Raw genomic sequence first — 23,399 nt, forward strand, 5'->3', positions numbered from 1 at the left:
TACCTACTTTGAAAATTAAATCAATAGTAACCTTATCTAATTAAGTAACAAAACCCAAAATAAAGTCTTAGAAAATCTGAGTCTTCATATTATAAATAATCTGGCTCATTGAATACAATTGCCTTTGTGAACAGTGCCACAGTAGATGGCTTGCTGACCTTTCCTTCCAATTGACCGAGTTCACAGTGCTGTTATCTTTAAACTTACAAAGCTTCAAATGCTTTTCTATTACCGGGCAATATTTCATTTCTTCATGATAAGAAGTTGGAATAAAGCTGAGATCATGTACTAACCAAACATTTTATCCTGCTATGTTCAGGGGATGAGACAAAGGAAAAATTACAAGGGAAGCCTTACAAAGCAACACCTTAGATTTGACAGTGAACTCTGAGCTCTAAAATCTTTAGAATTATATTTCAGAAGAGTGTTGTGCCCTTTCAAACATGACATGAACATTAGATGTCTTTCTGTAATAGAATGTTTAGATATATGAGTTGGATGAATAAGAGGAGAGCAACAACAAGCAGGGACAGCAGATTGTGACAGCAATGAATTGCAGTGAGTGTGACAGCTGTGACCTGGGGATGCTTCAGACATGAGGTGGCTTTCATCACCTGCCCATGGTTTCAAAGGCTCATCTTTTTAGTAGTCTCACTACATCACTTTTTTCACACAGCAGAAAAATACACGAAAATATGAAGGACATACCTCATATTAATAACAACTTTGTAAAATTTAGAGCAGCGTGCCAGAATAAAAAAACTTTATCCATATAATTCTAGTAATACTTACAGAAAATATTAAGAGTAAAGCAAAAGAAACCAATACCTCCAGCTGAAAAAGTGAGCAGTGGCACAGTAGTTTTCCACTGCATATTAAATCTGTGAGGCTAAATGTTGCTAATTCTCTAAATATATCGCAGCGCTGATTGCATTATACTTGTTTATAACTTGTTTATATATGTGTGTATAAATATTTGTGTCCTAATAGCAGAAATTTGAACTGAGAGAGTTCAAGCCTTGTGACCAAGGCTGCAGCCCATGGATGGGGCAAGGTGGGTAGTGGGCCCCTGGCACTCCAGGCCCAGGGCATCCTGGAGTCAGGTTGCTTGGGAATGCAGCCCAAAGCAGGTGGTAAACTCCATGCAAGGATAAATACTGGCATAAGACCAAAATTAACTATTAATTTATTTAACCAAGATAGCTACTGACAGATTTTTTTTTCTAACTCAGTTTATAGTTCTATTCTGACAAGAATTTTTATTTTAGCGTTCATTCACTTTTTCATTTTTCATTGGCAGTGTGTGTTCCTATTGATGGAATTTATCATTCCCATAATTCACCTATAATTTCACCTACAATTGTTGCCAAAACATCCAGTTAATAGCCAAAGAGAATAAATATTATAGTGCCATACAGAAATGACAGACCAGACTACATTTCAATGTTTGTGTTGGTGAGCAGGTTCAGAGAGTGGACCTGAAAGGAAGCAGACTGAAAGAGGAAAATGGGCAAGTTCATTCCATGGAGGGGGTGGGCAGCAAAGGGACTCCAGAAGTTTCAGCTTAAGTTTTCTGTAACTTTGGTGTGAGCAGCCTTATATTTAGTGAAGACTTTTAATACCAAAAGATACTGGCCATCAGAAGATATTTCAATGTAGAAGAGTTTACTGATAACTTACAGAAATTATAACTTTTTTTGTAGGATTAGATAAAATATTTCTCAAAATTTTCTGGCACACAGTCCAGTAGAAAGCACCTTGAAAGCAGAGTTAGACATCCTGGAGAGAAAATCCTTCTGCTTTGCTGCTGTTATCAATGAAGTAGAATTTTCCTGTACTATCAACTTGAGAAAACTTCCAAGATTATCAGTATATCAGATGTTACTGTAAGATTGTTTGATGAGTGCCTTCATGCATTGAGTAAAATTACGTCCTAAGCTTGTGATAAAGGACCATCACTGAATTTCAAAATACGTAAGACTAACATTAGGAATACCAGAATGCCTCTACAACCGTAATGTGACAGCATTCCGTGCATATATAATACAGTGTCATTTTAATTTCACCATCACATACTGTATTTACCCACAGAACCACTACCTCATTCAGTGGTTTTTTTTTTTTTAATGTTTTGTTTTTTAAGTTAATGTCTGGCTCAGTCTTCTTTAACCTATCTGATCTGAATCCTGTGTTGAATGCAAAAGTTTTTCTATGGACACTTTTGTGCCTTACTGGCATAGTATTATGCAAAAAGTGATAGGTACATATTTGCACCATTCTCATAAAGCTGGGTATGCTATACCAGTTTTACAGAAGGGAAATAAGAGCAAAATTATTTCTACCCTAAATTAGCAGAAATGCCCTTTTTAGATGCCTAACCTGAAAAATGTGTGACATTTCAGGTAACCTATTATTTTGAGAGACATTTGTTCAATCAAAACAGAAATTTTGACATTACTTGAACGTGTTTGTCTTGACTGCAAAGAAAAGTATATTATGCATGGAAAGTAAAGCTACTTTCATGTCCTCATTATCTGATACACAAAGTAAAATTAAGTTTTCTTCGTGTAAGAGGAAATTTAACTCAATATAAAATATTTAAATAGTAAGAAGTCATTACAATAAATATTCTAGAATAAAAATAAGACTATCAGCTCCTAAAAATATCTGCTTTTACATATTGAAAAGCAAATGTGAAAATTGTGATACACATATAAAGTTTGAAGGATATTATAAAGCAAATTAATATTTTATTTTATTTTTATCATGACAGCAGAAAATATGAATCTGAAAGCTATTTGTATGACCTTGAATATAGCAGAGGAAATTTGCAGGTTAGAATAACTTTTTTATTTTTATTAAAAATTATAATATAAATAGGCATACTTCTTATTCTTCCTTTAGCATGAGGAAATCTTAGGCCAAAGTGTATCTGAACTCCGTTATTTTGGCTTAATCATAGAATCATACAACAGTTCAGGTTGAAAAGGACCTTAAGATCATCTAGTTTCAACCCCCCTGCCATGGGAAGGGACATCTCACACTAAACTGTATCACCCAAGGCTCTGTCCAGCCTAGCCTTGAACACCACCAGGGATGGAGCATTCTCAACTTCCCTGGGCAACCCATTCCAGTGCCTCACCACCCTTACAAAAGAAATTTCCTCCTTATATCCAATCTAAACTTCCCTTTTTTTTTAAGTTTTAACCCATTACCCCTTGTCCTGTCACTACAGTCCCTGACGACGACTCCCTCCCCAGCATCCCTATAGACCCCTTCAGATACTGGAAGGCTGCTATGAGGTTTCCACTTAGCCTTCTCTTCTCCAGGCTGAACAGCCCCAACTTTCCCAGCCTGTCTTCATACGGGAGGTGCTCCAGTCCCCTGATCGTCCTTGTGGCCCTCCTCTGGACTTGTTCCGACAGTTCCATGTCCTTTTTATGTTGAGGACACCAGAACTGCACACAATACTCCAAGTGAGTTCTCACGAGAGCAGAGAAGAGAGGCAGAATCACCTTCTTCGACCTGCTGGTCATGCTCCTTTTCATTCAGCCCAGGATACGGTTGGCTTTCTGGGCTGCAAGCGGACACTGAAGTTGGCGCATGTTCATTTTCTCATCAATCAACACCCCCAAGTCCTTCTCCACAGGGCTGCTCTGAATCTCTTCTCTACCCAACCTGTAGCTGTGCCTGGCATTGCTCCCGACCGAGGTGTAGGACCTCGCACTTGTCATGGTTAAACTTAATGAGGTTGGCATCAGCCCACCTCACAAGCGTGTCAGGGTCCCTCTGGATGGCATTCCTTCCCTCTAGTGTATCAACTGAACCACACAGCTTGGTGTCATCAGCAAACTATCTGAGGGTGCACTCAATCCCACTGTCCATGTCAGTGACAAATATGTTGAACAATACTGGTCCCAACGCTGATCCCTGAGGGACATCACTCGTTACTGGTCTCCCGCCAGACATTGAGCCATTGACCACAACTTATACTATAGTTATATCTATATGATCAAAATTATTTATTTTAACTTTTAATACAAGTTTCTTGGGCTTTTTTTATAATTGGCTTAGAGGACTGTAACTGTATGTCTGGTAGGTTGTGATTTAGAATAATGTATTTTTCTTAGTAATATGGAATGCTAGTATTCGGTTTAACATGCATGTTTCCGAGGTGCAGTTTGAACCTAATAGCAGCCATATGCTCACATGAATTAATTTGCGTCATGTAAAATAGACATCTAAAGATAGCACCTGACATAGAGTAGTTAATACAAATTTTTCTGTTTGGCAGTTTCCATATTCACATGTATAACTATAAATGTGGTGTAAGATGAATTTGATGCCAAATGGCCATGGGGCCAGGTACAAGAGATGGGATTAACTTTGCTGTCTTCTAGGGCGTACTTCATTGGACATATTTTAGATAGCTACTTTAGAATTAGGTGAGTTGTACCTTGGAAATGTAAATGTGCAGGTAAAAAATGAGCCCGGGGTGACTAGCTCAGATGTAGACATATTTAGTACTGATAGTGGCATACATTCAGATGAATTCTTGTTGTTTGGCTGGATGTAGAGTTTGGATTCACTTTGAGGGGTTAATTCCTAGTGGTGCTTCTTAAGCTTGAATAGTTGTTCTTCAAGTAAGACTAAATTTTCAAAGGAGGAGACAAAAAGCAGAAAACCGCAGGAAAAGTCTGTCCAGCTTGCCACTAAGAAATTGCTAATTCAATTTGGAGAATTTTTTTGCATGTCTGTATGTTTGCATGTTGCATGGGGTTTGTAGATTTTTTTGCATACCTTTGAAGAGTATTTTGTTTGTTAGATCAAATATTCACTTAGAAGGCAAAATATAATTTATTAATTCAGTTGAAAGGATGCACAGAAAAAAAGAAATAGGTCCAAAATAGCTTGTAAATATTAGGACTAAACATTAATTTGGAGTCTTATAGTGTTGTAGACTAAAGCTGAAAGAAAAAAGAAACTGTAAAAGCAAAATATCCTGTTGGAGGGAATACAAAAGATACCCATGTAATTCAAGCCTTTCACTCATTCAAATAATATAATGTCAAATAAGTATGCCATTCTACAAGAAAGCCATTCCTGGAATACTTCTCACACAAGTTCAAAATAGGTCAGTAAGGAATTGAAGAGTAAAAAGTCTGTGTTTTCGTCATTGTGAAAGAGGTTATTATAATTTTACTACAAAAAGGCTTAGAAGGCAGGTGCCTTCCTAGAAAGGTCAGAATATTATAAATCTTTTTCTGATTAAACACTTTTTACTTTTTTTTTCTAATTAATAGTGTATGAAACAGCATGTCATCTATCCTTTCCCCAGTATGAAGTTACCTATACTGTTGAAAAGTATAGTGCTGAAAATAAGTTATTTTATCCTCCAGTGAGTTGAAGCACAAACGTCCTTGAAGGAGTTTGTTAAGTACTGAAGAGCATGAAGACAGACAAATAGTTTTAAAGGCAGTATTCCTCTAAAGCTGTATTTAGTTGCATGTCTAGAGCTCAGTCCATGACTAAAATAAAAGGATGACTAAGCCCAAGAGATGAATCTTACAGAGAAACTAGAACAAAGGAGAAAGCTGAGACATGATGGTGGAGAGAACCTAAGAGATATCACTGCCTTGTCTGTCTTCTTAAGAGCAGAAGGATCAATCCTACAGATACTACCTAAAATGTCTTCTTTCAATAGTGATACAGGGACCAACAGTTGAACTCCATCAACTTCATGTTTTCGTATATTTTTTAGGAAGACTTTTGGTAATGCACTTTTCAAGCAATGAAAATATTTTGCTGGAGCAGAAAAAAAGGAGGCACCAACCCCCCTCACCCCACCCCCAGCCCCCCCAACTAATATTGGATAACTAACTACCGTTGTGACCTGGTAAGAAGAAAAAGGTATATATGATGTAGGGATGAAAGTATTTATGGGCTTTTGGATACCATTACTAATATATGAAGATAAATCTTAGTAGGAAGTTACTTAGAAGGAACTTTTGGAATGAGATCTTAGTTTGTCTTTGAATTTTTGCAAAGAGCTATTTGAAACGTGTAGAAATATATACTTCCATTTTACTTGGAGAGGCTAAGACGGTGTTATGTTGTGAATGATATCAGATATTCTTGAACTAAATTGGAGTGGTTGCTAATTCTAGAGACAACTTCAATCTCATAAGTTAAAATCTTTAATAGTTAAAATCTTTTACCTGTTCTTTGCAAAACAGTAATAATAAAAATTGCCCAGTGTCAAGGGAAAAATCCTGTTATTTATGAAATGGACTTGATATTGAAGGTATGTAACATGTAATGTCAGTGAAGTAAGAGTATGGGAAAGGGCATTGCAGCTCCCTAGAGGGCAAGTTTCATATACTGTAGGAACATTTTTGGACGAATTAAATGTCAGATTCTTAAATGCTTAGGATTCATGATTTGGATCTGGTTGTAAAGAGCACCAAGATAAGGAGTGCTTTAAATTTGGCCCTTAAGAGTGTGTTGTCCATTGCTTAATAAAGGCTCCAGTCCTGATTCCTAATTGTGAGTCTTAACCAATTTTGAAAAGTTGGTCAACCATATGTTAAATGGCTAAAATTGTTCACACTACGTTTTACTTGTGAGTACATGTAGAAACAAATAGGGAAGCAAAAAATTGAGAAAAAAGGTAGCTAGTGAGGGTTACGTTTTACAAGCAATAAATAATTCTGTGTTTCTTGCTTTCTCTTAAATACTGGCAATAGTTATGGGAGCTATTCAGCTCATCAACCAGTAAGTGCAGGGATGGTGTTTTTGGCATCCTGCTGCCTCTCCAGAAGGCAGCATGTCTTTTGTGGGTCCTGTCTGTCAACTTGATATGGACATCTCAAATGTGGCTCAAATGGCTCAAATGTGAGCACCTGAATTGAGCTGTAAGTGTCTGGTTTTGGAGGAGGCACCATTGACTTTATTGTCTTTATCTCAGCTGACTGAAATGGGAGAGAACTTACCCTCAAGATTGGCCCCCTCATGTAGCATCCTACATACTGGTGTCTGTGAAATTTCATCTCTAACTTATGTCTCAAAACTGCATTTAGATACTGCCATTCATATGTGTTGATTTCAAATTGAACCCTGCACAGTTTCCTCCTCATGCTTAATTTTAGAAAAGCAAAGTCGCTCAGATTTTATCTCTCTCTCTTTTTACTTATGTTTTGAGAGACAATGAGCCTACAGCACAAATTAGTGCAGTGAGACTACAGTACAAGCCAACACCAGATTTTCTAGAGATATCTTTAATTAAGTGGAATTAAGTTTGTCCTGGGACTAGACAAGTGTTAGGAAAAATACTGGACAATGGACAGTATCCTACGTGATTACTGTTGTCAGCATTATAATGCAGTAAATTCTGTTTCTTTGCTGTGTCATGTAGACTTACTTGTATTAAAGTGGCATTTTTGCAGAAGTTACATAATAGCTCCTATTATCTGACTTCTTTATTGATCACAATTTTGCACATTTCCTTTTCTGAAAATTTTGAAATTAAGTCTAAATGTGATAGTAATATTTTACCACAAACAAAATCCATCTTTTCTACACAAAATCTCTAGTAAGAAAGGCAGCTTATATTGATATTCCAGCTCCATTAGTTTATCATGATGACTTTTTAGAGCTACAGAGTATTTCAATTAATTTTTAGTAGCCCTTCCATTTGTTATTACATCTAGCTTTGATAAAGACAAAAAATTGCTATAGACTAATATTATTGATTGTGGAGTTATGAAGCAAGGATATAAAAAAAATAGTTAAACTAGTAAATTAATTTATTCTCAATTTCTGCATAGTTCAATCCCATGTTTTGTTGGAGTTAAAGGGTATTTTACAAATGAATTGATAAAGCCAGTATATATAGTTTTTCATCGAGTTTGTCTGCTATGTCATATTATATATTAAAAACCCCTTATTATTTATTTTGTTTGTGCAGTAATTATGTTTTGTTGTCCTGTGCATTCCTTTTGCTCTATCCATCTCATAATATGCGCTGTAAAAGCACACATAAATAAATAGGATAAACAAATTAAGCTGTTTAAATAAATTAATCGACTCTGCAGCTCTGTATTCAAATCTTATGCACTCACTGGATTTCATTTTAATGAAACCCTTCTAAGAACAATACATTGTATGCCAAACAGTGAAATTATATATTCAGTGAATGATTAAATATGCCATGTTCCAATTTATACCAAATCTGTACGCCGTGCATGTTTAAATCCTCCTAAATCTAAAGAAATAAATCTTCTACATTCTGAAAACATCTGCATTATAATCCTCCTCTTGAACACCCGGTTCATGGACATATAAACACAATCGAAGTCATAATGAGCCTAGAGCTATGATGCAGTTAAACTATCCTCATCAATGTTTTTGACTTAAAACCCCAGCAACTATTAGAGTGGTATCCACTCAAATGTCTTGAAACATTGCTCTGGAAAGTCTGCTCCCACTCCACCAATAGACCCACAGAATCCATTTGCAATCAGAATCTCAAGTTTAGCAAATATTTATTATGAAGCTTACCTGGAACAAATTTGGTTACTATAGACGGTCGTATCAGTAAGTTTCATAGAATGCATTCAGAGAAATAAATATTCGTCCAGCTACTGTGCATGAAAAATAATGACTGCTGCAAAAACAATTTGGTGTGTGAGGAATGTGATGCTGTTTTCAGGAAAACTTTTAGGCATTTGCAGCACCAAGGTTTCATATGTGTTATTGCACATATACTATTATGTATGAACACATGCTTTCAGTATTTTTTCATTACTGAAAGCTTTCATTGAGTTTAGTGTATACAAGTTGTTGGCTTATTTGTTGATTTTCGTTTGGGTTGTTTGGGGGATTGGTTTGTTGGGTTTTTTGGTTTTTGTTTTTTTTTTTTTTAATTAGGAGTCAGTATTTCAGTTATCAAAAGAAAAAAAAGGCAACAACAAAACCAAAAACAAAAAATCCTAGTTTAACATTTTTAGTCCCTCCAATAGATTTCCGTTGTAGGCATTATTTATTTTTATCACTGTTCAATCAAACCGACCTAACTCATGCATATACACGTATTTTAGCAATGACATGGTGTTTTGGGAGCTATTAGCAATAAAAAGGAAACTGCAGGGAAAGATAGAGAATTCTCTAGAAAGGACTGTTCTGAGCTCATCTCCCTTTGTTTATTGTTTCTGTCAAAGGTCTGTGTAAATGTCAGATATTTCTATCCACTACATACCGATGGTTCTCACATAACAGAAGTGCAGTTCAAATCATCACAGTCCTCATGCTCTAATTTTCAGAATCAAGGAACATCTCGAAGTACATCAAAGCTCCTCCTGGCTACCATGCCAGTCATTCCCCTGGGGAGAAAATCATGAATGGGTGTTTCTTCCCCATTTTGAAATAGTGATATGGCCAGTGATATGGCCACGCTGTTACAAAAAATATGGTTAATTTCAGGTTTGTTTTCATGGTATATGCAGATATTTGGACTTACATCAGTTACTGGTATAGTTTAGGGAGATTGTATTTTCTTTATGATCCATAGCAGTTCCATAAGATACAGTTGCTCAAGAAATCCCTATGAAATTAAAATATGGAGTAAAATTCAGCATCAACTGTAACAGACGCAACAGCATCTGATCTTTATTTATTTACAAAAATAAGGCTAATGTCTACAAGCCAAAATGTATACTTCCAATTCAACAGCATCCTGATAGAAGTGGGGGGGGGGGGGGGGTGCGGAAGAAGAATTAAAAACCATCAAAACAAATTATTTATAATTATTTTTTATAAGTAGTTCAGAAATCAGCCTAAAGCATGACAGGATGAGCAGTGCTCACATTGCATACTAAAACGTAAGGTCTAGCATCCTAAAATTGCAAAGTTCGCTTTGAGAATACCCTGCAAATCCTGGACACCTCACAGTGGAAAGAATAGGTTGTCATTTAGAAGGAAGGTACGTTTTAGTGAAGTGAAAACAGAATTTTGTTTTAACATTCCTTTTTTCCCTGTAATTATTTTTTTGTGGGGTCTAGGAACGTGTTCCAGATAGCCCTTCTCCTGCTCCTTCTCTTGAAGAGGGCCGAAGACCTGGCAGCCATCCATCCTCTCATCGAAGCAGCAGTGTGTCCAGCTCTCCTGCACGGACTGAGAGCTCTTCAGACAGAATCCGTAGGTCACATTCTTCTCCTTGTCACCACTTCAAATTTGATTAGGTGCAGCTGGTTTTTCTAATCAAAATGCCCTCATCTTAAATAGATCTCAAATGTATCATGTTCCGAAGTTCAGCTGCAATAACTATCTCCCAACATTATGTTCCCCAGTTTACAGTATCATAATATCTGATGCTACATTAACGGGTACTGGTATAAACTGCCATCATGTCATATTAAGCATAAAGATATGAGCTATGATATACAGAATTGCAGCTGAGAAGCAATTTGCTAGATTAGTTTTAGAACTGAACATATAGTGTAAACATTTTTTAAAGAAATTGAGTTTTATTTAATCTGGTTACTCTGGTTTGATTTCTAAATTGAATCTGACTTCATAAGCAACATTTTGCATGGTAGAATTGCTTGGTAAAGAGAAGAATTAGGTTAAATCAATAAAAAATGTGTGTACTTCATAATTTTTTTTAATGTAAAAATTTGGAGTGGCGAGAAATAAGATACAGAGAGTATTGTCACCTCATAGCTCACAAGGGATGGAGTGAAATTAAACCATAGTGTCTCAGAGTGATACCATTTTTATCAAGGCTCCAAGTGCAGGATGTATATTACATGGCAAAAGCCATGAGTTCTATGATATTCCAGTGCAAAAGCCTGGAAATTAAGGTGGTATACAGATTTTATGGATATTTACTTAAATTCATATTGTGTTTGTCCATTCCTTTTATTATTGCTCCATTGCAGGTTTTTGTGCTTTCAGGGCATCTTCCCACAGTGGAATTTGTTAGTAGGTGAAACGAGAGGATGTGGCATGCAGATAGAAAGCCAAGAAAAACCTATACGAAATACATAGTCATGTTGATTAGAAAGCAGCACATGCATCTTTTAGACTGCCTCCTTTCAGGCTCTCTACAGACTTAGGAAGCTGACTCTTCATTGACCTTCTGATGAAAGATCTTTCATTACTATGTGATGAAAAATGACTTACCAAAGAAAAGAAATGAGCCCTGACCATGACAAGCTGAAAATTCTGTTTTCTTATCACTTGGACGATTCAGATTGCAGATTAAACTGGCATCCCATATATTGTGACCTGACTATTTCCCTAGGCTTGACCCACAAGCCTTTTGTTATATTTTTCTCTCTGTCTTGGGGAGAGAAGCAATAGAGTGGCTTGGTGTGTACCTGATATCCAGCCAGGGTCAACCTACCAAAGAGTTCGTAAGGAAAGTTCTGGAAAAAAATCTTATAAACCTGGATCTGTAATTTAGGGGTTGTTTAAAAAAATTATTATTATACTAAAAAATACCCAAACCAAACATAACAAAACATGGCAGACCTTTTCTATTGTTCTGTTAAAAAAAAAAAAAAAAAGTTAAATAGATACTTACTGCTTTTCCTAATGAATGACACTTTTTTTTTTTTAAACGAATTCAGCTTACTTTGCTTACTTACCAGCAGAGAGGAGCAGGACCTTTGCACATTGTTTATTCCATTGTGAGCATAACAGAGTTCCTTAAATACTGGATCATTTCAGTATCTTATTTATTTATAAAACAACTCTTTTTTCTCTCTTACCTGATTGCTAACATCACACCTTAAGTACATCTGCTTTTGTGGTGCCAGCAAGAGTAAGATGTAGGCTACAGAAATAAGGGTTGTATATAAACAAATGCTTTATTAAAAATAGCATAAACCTCTTGCAAATACAGTTTTTCAGGATAAAAGCATAGGGATATAAACCACCCTGTATGCATTTCTGAGGTGTGCTTTGAGTCATGAAGGTGTTTGAGACCTGTTGGAAAGATCTTGTCAAGCTGTTTGATTAGCAAATAAGCAATCCTACTGTTGCACAGTGGATTTGAAAACGTGTTTATCACCTGGAAGGCCACAATGATTTATTTAGGGAAGTTAGGAGCTGCATATTGGGAATACTGATACACAAGATTTTTTTTACAGCTAACTAACTAAAAAAAGTAAGTAACTCAGAACCTTCTGTGCTTTTGGGGCTTGCTTCATTTTGCATTTCAGTTCTTGTTAAATAAACAAGAAAATACTTTTAAGTCCAACTTTGTTCAAAGATACTGAACTCTTCTTTTTTAAAATTAATTGTTTTTAATCAGAATTAACAGGAAGAAACTGTCTTGCTCTATGGATGCTGATAGCACAAATGAAGTAACTTTGTGGTTGTTAGAATTCCGGCATAATTAAGAGGAAAACTACATAAACTAAGTACAAAAGTGTATTGTTAATGTAACAGCTGATTTTCTTTCTGCCTGCACTTGTGTCTAGCAGCTGTCCATCAGAACGGGCTATCTATGAACCAAATGCTGATGGGTTTGTCGCCTAATGTCCTGCCTGGACCTAAAGAGGGAGATCTGGCTGGTCATGACGTGGGACATGAGACAAAAAGAATGCACATTGAGAAAGGTAATATGAGTATCATTATTCTACTGTTTGTGTGTAAAACAAGTATTGTCTCAACAGCTAAATAGTATTATAATTGTGATTTTATTTTTTTAAATGGGATCTTTTGCTTGTTTGCTTTTTGCTTCGCAATTTAAATTATAACAGAATGATAGCTTCCTTGATTCTTCTACTTTGTGGTCCTTGAGATTAATGAACAATATTTAAATGAGGTGGATTTTCATAAATATTACAAAGAAGGATGAGTGAAAAACAGTTTTACATTACTGTTGTGTTGCTGACCCTTCTACAACAACGTTTAGGTATTAAGTTTCTCTCTCCATCCAGTTGACTTTAATGACCTACTTCCCGAAGGGACTGAGCACCGTGAAAATTAGTCCATGTGTGCAAAAAGGAAAAAGGCTAATACCAAGCCATTAAATTAGGCAATTGCATAAAATGAGGCTGGTACACATTATATAATGGGATTTAAATTTAATTGAGTATATGACCAAAGTGTTTGATCTAGGTGAATAGTCCACATGAACTTATGCTGATTATGACACCATTTCATCTCTGTTGGTATTCAAAGTTTTTTTTCTGTTCAGGGTTGTTACAGGGGATTTTGGAGGGGTGGTGGTGGAATTTTAAAAGGTAAATTGATGTTATATTTACTTATATGTGAATTGCAGACTAAAAATGTTTTAGTTAAAGAGAAGTTAGAAATCTGACATATCCATTGAAAAAATATTCTTTGAGCTTCTCAGAAAAATGAGTTCTTTAAGCACAAGAGAAAAAGTAAAAGGTATAATAGGTAGGCGTAGAAACAGAGCTGGGGAAACTGCTGCAGTAATACGGATTTCAGAAAAAAAAAGACATTTTGGGCCATGTTTTTATAGCTATGATACCTTCTCTGCCTTGTGTTTGAACACTGAGATATGAAAAAGAATTAAAATCTGGGCAATTCTATTCTGGACAGGTGGCATTTTTAATAGGATTACTAGAAAAATTAATGGAAACAACATTTCTTTTATATAAACCATTTAGTTTGGTTCATTGCACACACAACCTGTTTTAGCTCATACTATGCCCTCACTCAGCCCCTGCAAATTGTATCCCTGCTGTGAAGTATGATGTGATCAAATAGGTTTGTTTTGAATTTCCATAAATGATTTTATTTCAGCCTTTGAAGTTACTCATTTAAGTGTAATCAGACTGGTAAATCCTGCAAAGAGAAGTACATATTAAGAATTGCTCCTATTTATGCATGTCATTCAATTTTTTTGAAGGGTTTATTTCTGATGGTAACCCAAATGTATTTTCCAGTTTGTTGCCCGTTCACATTTTTGCAAGATCTGTTCTCAGTAAAACTGCTGAGAATTCTTTTTTCTTCAGTCCTTGTTTAGGTCAAACCTTCTATTTTTTGTTCTTTTTTCCCCCTCCTGTTCTAGCCTACTGAATTAATGGCAAATATTCATGGGCTATCTAGATTGATAGGGTATACTAAATTAAAAATTGTTTTCTGTCATGACTGCATTTATCATGTCTCTCATACCAATCTTGTAACTTTAATACTTATCTAATCTGTATTAAAACAAGTGATCTAACTTACAGATAGTTGTGGAGATAGTAATTATCTACTTCTGTCATTGTGAGCTTGCAATCAGATTTTCAAACTCTTGCTTACCACTGCAAATCATTTGGAACGAAACCGTATTTATAAATGCAAACACGCATATACAGGAGTTGGTACTCTTGCTTTTGAAACATAATCGCCTTCACTATCTGATTCAGAAGAAAAAGAGGAAAACAGGAGTTCTAATTCAGTATCATGAAGAATTTAAGCATTATTGTGTTTTCTTCTAAGCCACTTTTGTTGCCAGAAATCTATTAGCTTCAACTAAATGGCTTTTAATTGAACATGGGAAATCCTGTCTGGTAAAGAAGGCCCTGGTTTTTCTCTTCTTTTCTCCTTTTCCATTAAAAAAACTGAAAAGACAAAAAAATCTCTCAACTAATCTGAAATCAGGGAACAATTTATTTACAGCCAACAGAGAATTTAAAGGAGGAACAAAGTTATATCAGAGGCAACTGATCAACATACTAAATTTTGAAAAGACTTAACATATGTCAGAGGGGTGAATCATTTCTCTGACCTGATCTATGAGTTGAAAACAGGAAAGAAAATAACATTTTACTGTTATAAACATAAACCAAAGGAGCTAATTTACCCAGTCCATGCAACATAATGTAATAATATATTTAGAAACAGTTTGTTGGCACTTGCAAACTGAATAACAGTTTGAGGGCATTCAGGCTTTCAAATATCACATGCATTTTATTCAAAATTCAGTCAGAATTATTATTAGTGGCAAAGAGGAGTTTAAGCTACCAGTAATCTCTTGTCTAGTTTTATCTATTTTCTTAAATTTGCCTTTAGATTGTCTTCAAAATCTGTTCTCAGGTTCTGGTGTGTGCAGTCTTGAGTGACCTCACCTTACATTTGAGTCAGGTTGTCATTATGCCACCAAGAATCGCATTAGGTTTTATGGGTCTGATTCGCTGTCAATTAAAAGTGGAAAGTTTGTATCAGGCTTTAGGTCAATATTTGTTGCAGGAAACCAGGAAGAATTTCTGTTATGAAAGACCCTGTGTAACCCGTAGGTGTTGTGAACATTTTCTAGCTGCTGACTCCAGATGTGGAACTTGGCCATGTCCTAGCTTCATGATGGAGCAAGACCAAATGTATACATCTGAAGTTCTACCCACTCGCTGGGTTCCATGAGGAGAAAACTTATCTTTGCTAAGGGTAATGCTGTGGTCCAGCCAGGTTCCTCGTCTGGACTAGGGAGGACTACAGGATACAGTGCAGAGCATGTCTGCCCGATAGTTCTGTGTAACTTAAAATGTCATTTTCTGTATGGCCAGAGAAGTCAATTAGCCTAGATTTCCAGGATTTTATCCCTATTAAAGCATAGCAGATTTTTGAATTTTACTGAAAGGAGGCTGTAGAACTGCAAATGATCCTGGGAAGAAAGAGGTAAGTTCAAGTATATGATACCAGTTCAAGTACTTGACAGCCATCAACAAAACCAAGTATCTGATTTTGTAACCTGTAATTATGGAGTGTTTGATGATGCACATTTGGTTTTATTAGGTCAGATTTCGCAAGAAGGACTTTTGTGAGGTACAGAAGTCATATTAGAAAAGATCCTTTTTTTTTTTTTTTATTAAGTTAAAATTAAGGCTCTGAGTCTTCTCGGGTCTTTTCTATGACTACAAGATTTTGCTTTAGATAGTCTCTCAGTTTTGGCAAGGTATATTTTATGTCTTATCCTGCTTAGCTGTTATCTGAGGTCCTGCAGATCTCCCAGTGTGTGCAAAAATTGTGGTTTTGATGGTTTTATGGGGCTAAATACTCATTCAGCTATTCAGTGATTCTGTCTGTTAAATATGGAAATAGCATAGAATAGAGGAACTAGCAGAGAACCTAAAGACTAGACTGCTGAATCCTAATCCTCTTTTTGCTCATTGATCTGAAGTGCTTAAAAAAAAAAAAAAAGAAGAGTTCAGAATAATCAATGACTTAAACACGCACCCCTAATTCCTTGTAGAGCAAAGAAAGAACTGAATCTGTAACATGTTTTCTGGGCAGTATCCTTAAACACTGTCCTTTGTGTAAAAGAGGAAGTATATTTTATGAGTATACTTTTGCCCATATGACCCAGGCTCTGGCCATGTGGGGGCTGCAAGGTGGAATTTATAGCATAGTCCTATTGCCAGAGTTTCTCTATTTACTAGCTCCTGGTAGAAGCATATGATTTTCTGTTGACTTTAGACAGACTATAGTCCTACTTTTTAACTTCATTAGATCCCAGTTTGCAGCACCTGGTTTGGGCAACCTGGTGCCTGCCTATCATCCCTACCCTAAACACTGTAAGGATGTAAGACGCAGCTCACTTCACCCCAAGATTCCCTTGGGGGGCGGACGGGGGGGACGACACAACGACAAACACATAAAAGTTATTTGCTTTAACACCAAATTTAGATGCTTAAGTGTTTTATTGGATCTGGCCCTAGGGCATCAGATTAGAATTTTCTGTCCGCATCAATTTATATTTTTTTTAGATTGACACCAACAGCAAATGAAGCCTGAATGTCATGCTTACATTTTAAATCGAACATGTTATTTGAGGTGTTATGGGAAGGACACTCTCTTGTTGAAAATATGCATGCTGTTTTCTACAACAAAATATAAAATATTCACCATGGTCACACAGGAAGCTAAACTATTTCTTTCAGAAGAGCTTTTAAACTATAATATTAATGGAAATTTCTTAAGTTATTTTCACATAGTCAACAATAACTGCTCCTTGACTACTATGATAGCAGCAATTAAGGTCTAACTTTATCAAATCCACATATTAAAGAGTCCCAGTCTTTCTCTCTGTTTTTATTTTATGTTCCCCTGTAGAGACATGAGCAATCTGAGAACTCTGGCTTATATCTTACAGAATAGAATATTAAAATTCAAAAATATCCTTTGTGCAAAATGGAAAATAATTTAAATATTCCAAAATTAGAATTCTATTTTACTGTTAGCAGTCATGCATCAAGCTGGGATTTAATAATATGTCATTCTATATAGTTAGATATTCATTGTGCATTATGAGCACTAAATTCCTTTATAATATAGAATCATAGAATCATAGAATAGTTAGGGTTGTAAATGACCTCAAGATTATCAAGTTCCAACCCCCTGCCATGGGCAGGGACATCTCACACTAAACCACATCACCCAAGGCTTCGTCCAACCTGGCCTTGAACACTGGCAGGGATGGAGCATTCACAACCTCCCTGGGCAACCCATTCCAGTGCCTCACCACCCTCACAGTAAAGAATTTCTTCCTTATATCCAATCTAAACTTCCCCAGTTTAAGTTTTAACCCATTACCCCATCTCCTGTCGCTACAGTCCCTGATGAAGAGTCCCTCCCCAGCATCCCTATAGGCCCCCTTCAGGTACTGGAAGGCTGCTATGAGGTCCCCACACAGCCTTCTCTTCTCCAGGCTGAACAGCCCCAGCTTTCTCAGCCTGTCTTCATACGGGAGGTGCTCCAGTCCCCTGATCATTCTCGTGGCCCTCCTCCGGATTGTTCCAACAGTTCCATGTCCTTTTTTATGTTGAGGACACCAGAACTGCACACATGTCCTGGGTTCAGGACTGGGTTCAGGACTGGCTTCAATACTCCAAGTGAGGTTTCATGAGAGCAGAGTAGAGGGGCAGGATCACCTCCTTCGACCTGTTGGTCACGCTCCTTTTGATGCAGCCCAGGATACTGTTGGCTTTCTGGGCTGCAAGCACACACTGCCAGCTGATGTTCATTTTCTCATCAACCAACACCCCCAATTCCTTCTCCACAGGGCTGCTCTGAATCTCTTCTCTGCCCAACCTGTAGCTGTGCCTGGGATTGCTCCAACCCAGGTGTAGGACCTTGCACTTGGCATGGTTGAACTTCATAAGGTTAGCATCAGCCCACCTCACAAGCATGTCAAGGTCTCTCTGGATAGCATTCCTTCCCTCCAGCATATCAACTGAACCACACAGCTTGGTGTCATCAGCAAACTTGCTGAGGGCGCACTCAATCCCACTGTCCATGTCACTAACAAATACATTGAACAAGACTAGTCCCAGCACTGATCCCTGAGGGACACCACTCATTACTGGTCTCCAGTTGGACATTGAGCCATTGACCCCAATACTTTGCATGCGGCCATCCAGCGAGTTCTTTATCCACCGAGTAGTCCATCCATCAAATTGATGTCTCTCCAATTTAGAGACAAGGATGTCGTGTGGGACAGTGTCGGAACGCTTTGCACAAGTCCAGGTAGATGACATCAATTGCTCTACCCCTGTTCGTCAGATATAAATAGTGTAAATATATATCAAGCATGCTCATTCACCTTAGAATCATAGAATCATAGAATGGTTAGGGTTGGAAAAGGACCTTAAAATCATCTAGTTCTAACCCCCCTGCCATGAAGGGCAGGAATGCCTCACACAGGCGATGTTGCCCAAGGCTCAGTGCAAACTGGCCTTGAACACTGCCAGGGATGGAGCGTTTTTGGGGCAACCTATTCTGGTGCCTCACCACCCTCACAGTAAAGAAGTTCTTCCTTATATCTAACCTATACTTACCCTGTTGAAGTTTAAGCCTATTACTCCTTGTCCTGTCACTACAGTCCTTAATGAAGAGTCCCTCCCCAGCATCCCTATAGGCCCCCTTCAGATACTGGAAGGCTGCTATGAGGTCTCCACGCAGCCTTCTCGTCTCCGGCTGAACAGCCCCAACTTTCTCTGCCTATCTTCATACGGGAGGTGCTCCAGTCCTCTGATCATCCTCGTGGCCCTCCTCTGGACTTGTTCCAACAGCTCCATGTCCTTTTTATGTTGAGGACACCAGAACTGCACACAATACTCCAAGTGAGGTTTCACAAGAGCAGAGGGGTAGGATCACCTCCTTTGATCTGCTTGTCATGCTCCTTTTGATGCAGCCCAGGATATGGCTGGCTTTCTGGGCTGCAAGTGCACACTGCCAGCACATTTTCAGTTTCATTTAATGTTCAGTTTTACCTTAATAAATTTAGAAACACATATGAGTATATTTTATAAATATAAATAAATCAAAGAAATGTTTAGCATGGATGAGCTGTCCTCTAGGAAAGTTAACAAATGATCCAGATCTTTGCTTAAGTTCTGTTTCTAGTCTGTTACGATTTCATTTAGTCCCCTGGGAAAGAGCTTTTTTAAAGACATTTGTTACTTACTTGATGTACAGAGGAATTTTCCTGCACAGTTCTACTGTCCAGCTGCTTGTGTAAACATATTGTTATCTCTTAGTTTTAATTTTTTTATACATATATACACAAAGGGATTGTTTTAGTTGGTAATTCCTTAAGTTACTGAATTCAGGCTATGAATTTATACATCATCTAGTGCACTGTGAAAGAGATCTTGATTTGCGCTTTAAATACTTGTTAAACCCTAAACAGGTAGTAGTCAAATTTGTAACCTATGACAGATAATATAAAGATCCAGTAAATGAAAGGTTCGACAAAGCTGGTATCACCAAAATAACCTTTTGACACTCTGGTTGTTGGTGTGTCTTTTCACTCAGCCACTAGGCTCAAGAATGCTTGAAGTACATTAAAAGCTATTACAGTTAATGGACTACAAAGGTGAAAAATGAAATTGCAAGGTTTTTTTCTTAATGGGTTGTTATTTACTAAGAAGCCAGAAAACACCTCATTTTGTTGCATAGAGAACACAGAAGCCTTTCATATTATTGAAGAAGACATGAATAGTATGTGTATGCAGAAAGAAGTAGCACAAACTTCCAATTTTATTTATTTTTTTATTATTTTTAGCAAAGTATTAGATATTTCTAGAGACTCTCACTAAGCCATCCTCCAGTGGGGTGCTTCTGCAGGTTTGTTTGCTACTAGGGACCTTTATTGTGCTAGGGTAGTACTAGCAGTTTTGACACAATTTGTGAAAGATTTGCTGTACAGTTTTCACTAGACAGATATGTGAATATCAGCTCCACATCCCAGGTGAACTGGACTCATTGCAGCCCAATTGCATGTATGCATACTGGCTGTTCTGTATTTACAGTGACTTAAATGCATGGATGTATCTGACTGAATAGGCTCAAAAGAGTTACATGTGGACAAAAGATCTGATTTATTTTCAATGTATTGAAACAACTGTGCATGTACAGTTCCCCTCTGCCTCGTGCCCCAAACAGTTCCCTGAAAGTTTTTTCTTCTTTTGGTTCTTTTTTCTGTGTGTTTATCATTTCAATGGTCATTATGTGTCCTTCTTGTACTAGACCTTAGAATAGTGTTTATAGAGTCATAGATTGATAGAATAGTTAGGGTTGGAAAGGACCCTAAGATCATCCAGTTCCAACCCCCCTGCCATGGGCAGGGACACCTCGCGCTAAACCATGTCACCCAAGGCTCTGTCCAGCCTGGCCTTGAACACTACCAGGGATGAAGCATTTACCAGTTCTTTAGGCAACCCATTCCAGTGCCTCACCACCCTCACAGTAGAGAACTTCTTTCTAATATCCAACCTGAATCTAATATCAACCCTGCTGAAGTTTTAACCCGTTACCCCCTGTCCTATCACTACAATCCCTAATGAAGTGTCCATCCCCAGCATCTCTATAGGCCCCCTTCAGATACTGGAAGGCTGCTATGAGGTCTCCACGCAGCCTTCTCTTCTCCAGGCTGAACAACCCCAACTTTCTCAGCCTATCTTCATATGGGAGGTGCTCCAGTCGCCTTACCAGCCTCGTGGCCCTCTGGGCTTGCTCCAACAGCTCCATGTCCTTTTTATGTTGAGGACACCAGAACTGTGCACAATACTCCAAATGAGGTCTCACAAGAGCAGAGTAGAGGGGCAGGATCTTTGACCTGCTGGTCACGCTCCTTTTGATGCAGCCCAGGATACGGTTGGCTTTCTGAGGTGCGAGCGCACACTGAAGCTTGCTCATGTTCATTTTCTCATCAACCAGCACCCCCAAGTCCTTCTCCACAGGGCTGTTCTGAATCTCTTCTCTGCCCACTCTGTAGCTGTGCCTGGGGTTGCCTCGACCCAGGTGTAGGATCTTGCCTTTTGCACTGTTGAACTTCATAAGGTTGGCATCAGCCCACCTCTCAAGCATGTCAAGTTCCCTCTGGGTGGCATCCCTTCCCTTCATCTTATCAGCCAGACCACATAGTTTAGTGTTGTTAGCAAACTTGCTGAGGGTGCACTCAATCCCACTGTCCATGTTGCTGACAAAGATGTTGAACAAGATCAGTTCCAGCACTGACCCTGAGGGACTCTACTCATTCTAGTCTTTGTTGGTCTTTATTACATGGGGGTGGAGGGAGCTAAAACCTATTTGAAATAGTTTGTGTGCTCAGTTTAATTTTTATTTTAATGAATTGTTAAACAGAAGATGTAATTGATTAGATGTTAAAAGGATGTCTGTGTTTTGTTTTGGTTTGTTTTTTTTAATCAGGCTACCGCATTATGTTTTGTAAGTCATTAGTTCCCTTTGGTTTTGCTGCTAGAAAAGATATGTTATAGGAAGTGAAGTTAATGAAGTTGTGGCTGTTCCCACTAAGAGGAGATATATCCCATAGCACCATTATCAGCCACATACAATTCTGCTTCTCTATGGTAGTTACCTTTAAGATTTCCATTTTGCTAGTTAAAAAAATGCATTTGCAGGAGAAGAAAAAAAGAAAAGGTGATGTGTCTAGATGCACTAGAATTGAATTCAGAAGACATTAAGAAGCAGAGAATTATTTTGTGAATTTAAAGGGAATATAGAGTCATACAAATTCTTCCTGAAAATACAGAGTGTTCTGGCTTTATTGGAGGAAAACTTTTATCTCCTAGACTTCATTTCTACCCATTCATACTTATGGTTACTGTTACAGAAAAGAGAGCTCACAGCAAAATTTTAAGAATGTCTTCCACTTGAAGGAACTATTTCAAAAGTGCTAATAACCTGCTGTGCAATTAGGTTTATCTAATTTATTCAAATGCAAAATGCCAAAAAAATCTGTTTTGAAAAGCCTTAACTGAGAATTGCAACCTAGACATAGATAGCATTTCCTTGCAAGTAGGATGGGTAATTTATATAAAATTACTAGCTTTTTTTCTCCTTTTTTTTTTTTAATTAACTTCATGCAACCATTTTTTGCCACACTGTCTCCACATGATCTTTTCCAGGTTTTTGTTCTGAGAATTAACATGGTTATTACAGATTCTGTTATTGTTGTATGTAATGTATGGCCACATTGAATTCTCAGAGGTACTTCTTCCCCTAAGTGAAGAGTTTGGTTTTTTCCTCTGAGATGGAGCAGTACTCTTATAGTTCAATCAGAAGCAATTCTGATTTGTTCCTTCCTTTCTACTTTCTTTAGTTAAAAAAGCTTCTCCACTTCAAACACTGCATCTAATATCTGGGTGATTTGCATCAATTTTTTCTTTCTGCTATTTAAGAAGGTACTTTGCAGAAAAAAAAGTCACAGATTTCACACCTCTGAACAGGTCTGTCTTTGCATTTCAAAAGGTTGGCTAAGATCCCAATGAACTGAGTCAGGAAAAATTTTGCATTTATGTCTGCTTCTCTTTCACCCATTTCTGGTAAAAACCTCTTTAGTTTTGGTTTTAGAGATCAGTCATATCTCTAATGTTTCTTGAGAGCTAATGGTATACATGAGACTTACACTGATTCTTCAGAATTTTGGAGGAGATGGTCAGGTGTTCTTGGCCACAAAACTCCCAAGCAGACTAGGTATAACTAAAAGCCAAATTTGAGCTTCTCCAAGCTATATTTTTCAGAAGACTTTTAGAAGGAGGAAATGAACAGTACAGCCAGCATGGTATAGAACTGAAGGTGACATCATAATGGCAAAGAGGATGTCTTGGGTTAAAGTTGGTTGGTCCAGAGAAAGAATAAAACTATGCTTAGCTGACAGGTCTTACAACTTCCCAATTAATCACTGCTTGGTGGTTGAGCTTTCGTTTAGTAAGGTCCTGCAGTCTCAAGTCATTACCTACTGCAGAGTTATAAAATATTTTTCATCTTTTCCCTTGTCTTGCACATAGTAATGATGATGGCATAAGAACTCTGAATACTGATATTTAATATACTTATTAAAAGTTAGCATTTTGGGGTTTTTGCTGATCCTCAATTTTGAATGCAACACAACACTAGAAAGGTAATACATAAAT

The 23,399-nt window shown here is 37.4% G+C and overlaps 1 protein-coding gene across 8 annotated transcripts in view; it reads left to right on the plus strand.

Moving 5' to 3' along the window:
* DACH1 (dachshund family transcription factor 1) overlaps positions 1–23,399 on the plus strand; it is a 374,731-nt gene that overhangs the window by 253,413 nt on the left and 97,919 nt on the right. For 5 of the 8 annotated variants that reach the window (XM_065678139.1, XM_065678144.1, XM_065678142.1 and 2 more), the window contains 2 exons: positions 10,059–10,194; positions 12,486–12,623. In XM_065678139.1, the coding sequence (XP_065534211.1) occupies positions 10,059–10,194; positions 12,486–12,623 (274 nt within the window). The remainder of the gene's footprint in view (positions 1–10,058; positions 10,195–12,485; positions 12,624–23,399) is intronic. The other 3 variants (XM_065678140.1, XM_065678146.1, XM_065678147.1) reach the window with 1 other exon arrangement.

The sequence above is a fragment of the Lathamus discolor genome, chromosome 4 (assembly GCF_037157495.1).
Source record: "Lathamus discolor isolate bLatDis1 chromosome 4, bLatDis1.hap1, whole genome shotgun sequence".
NCBI classification, from domain to species: Eukaryota; Metazoa; Chordata; class Aves; order Psittaciformes; family Psittacidae; genus Lathamus; species Lathamus discolor.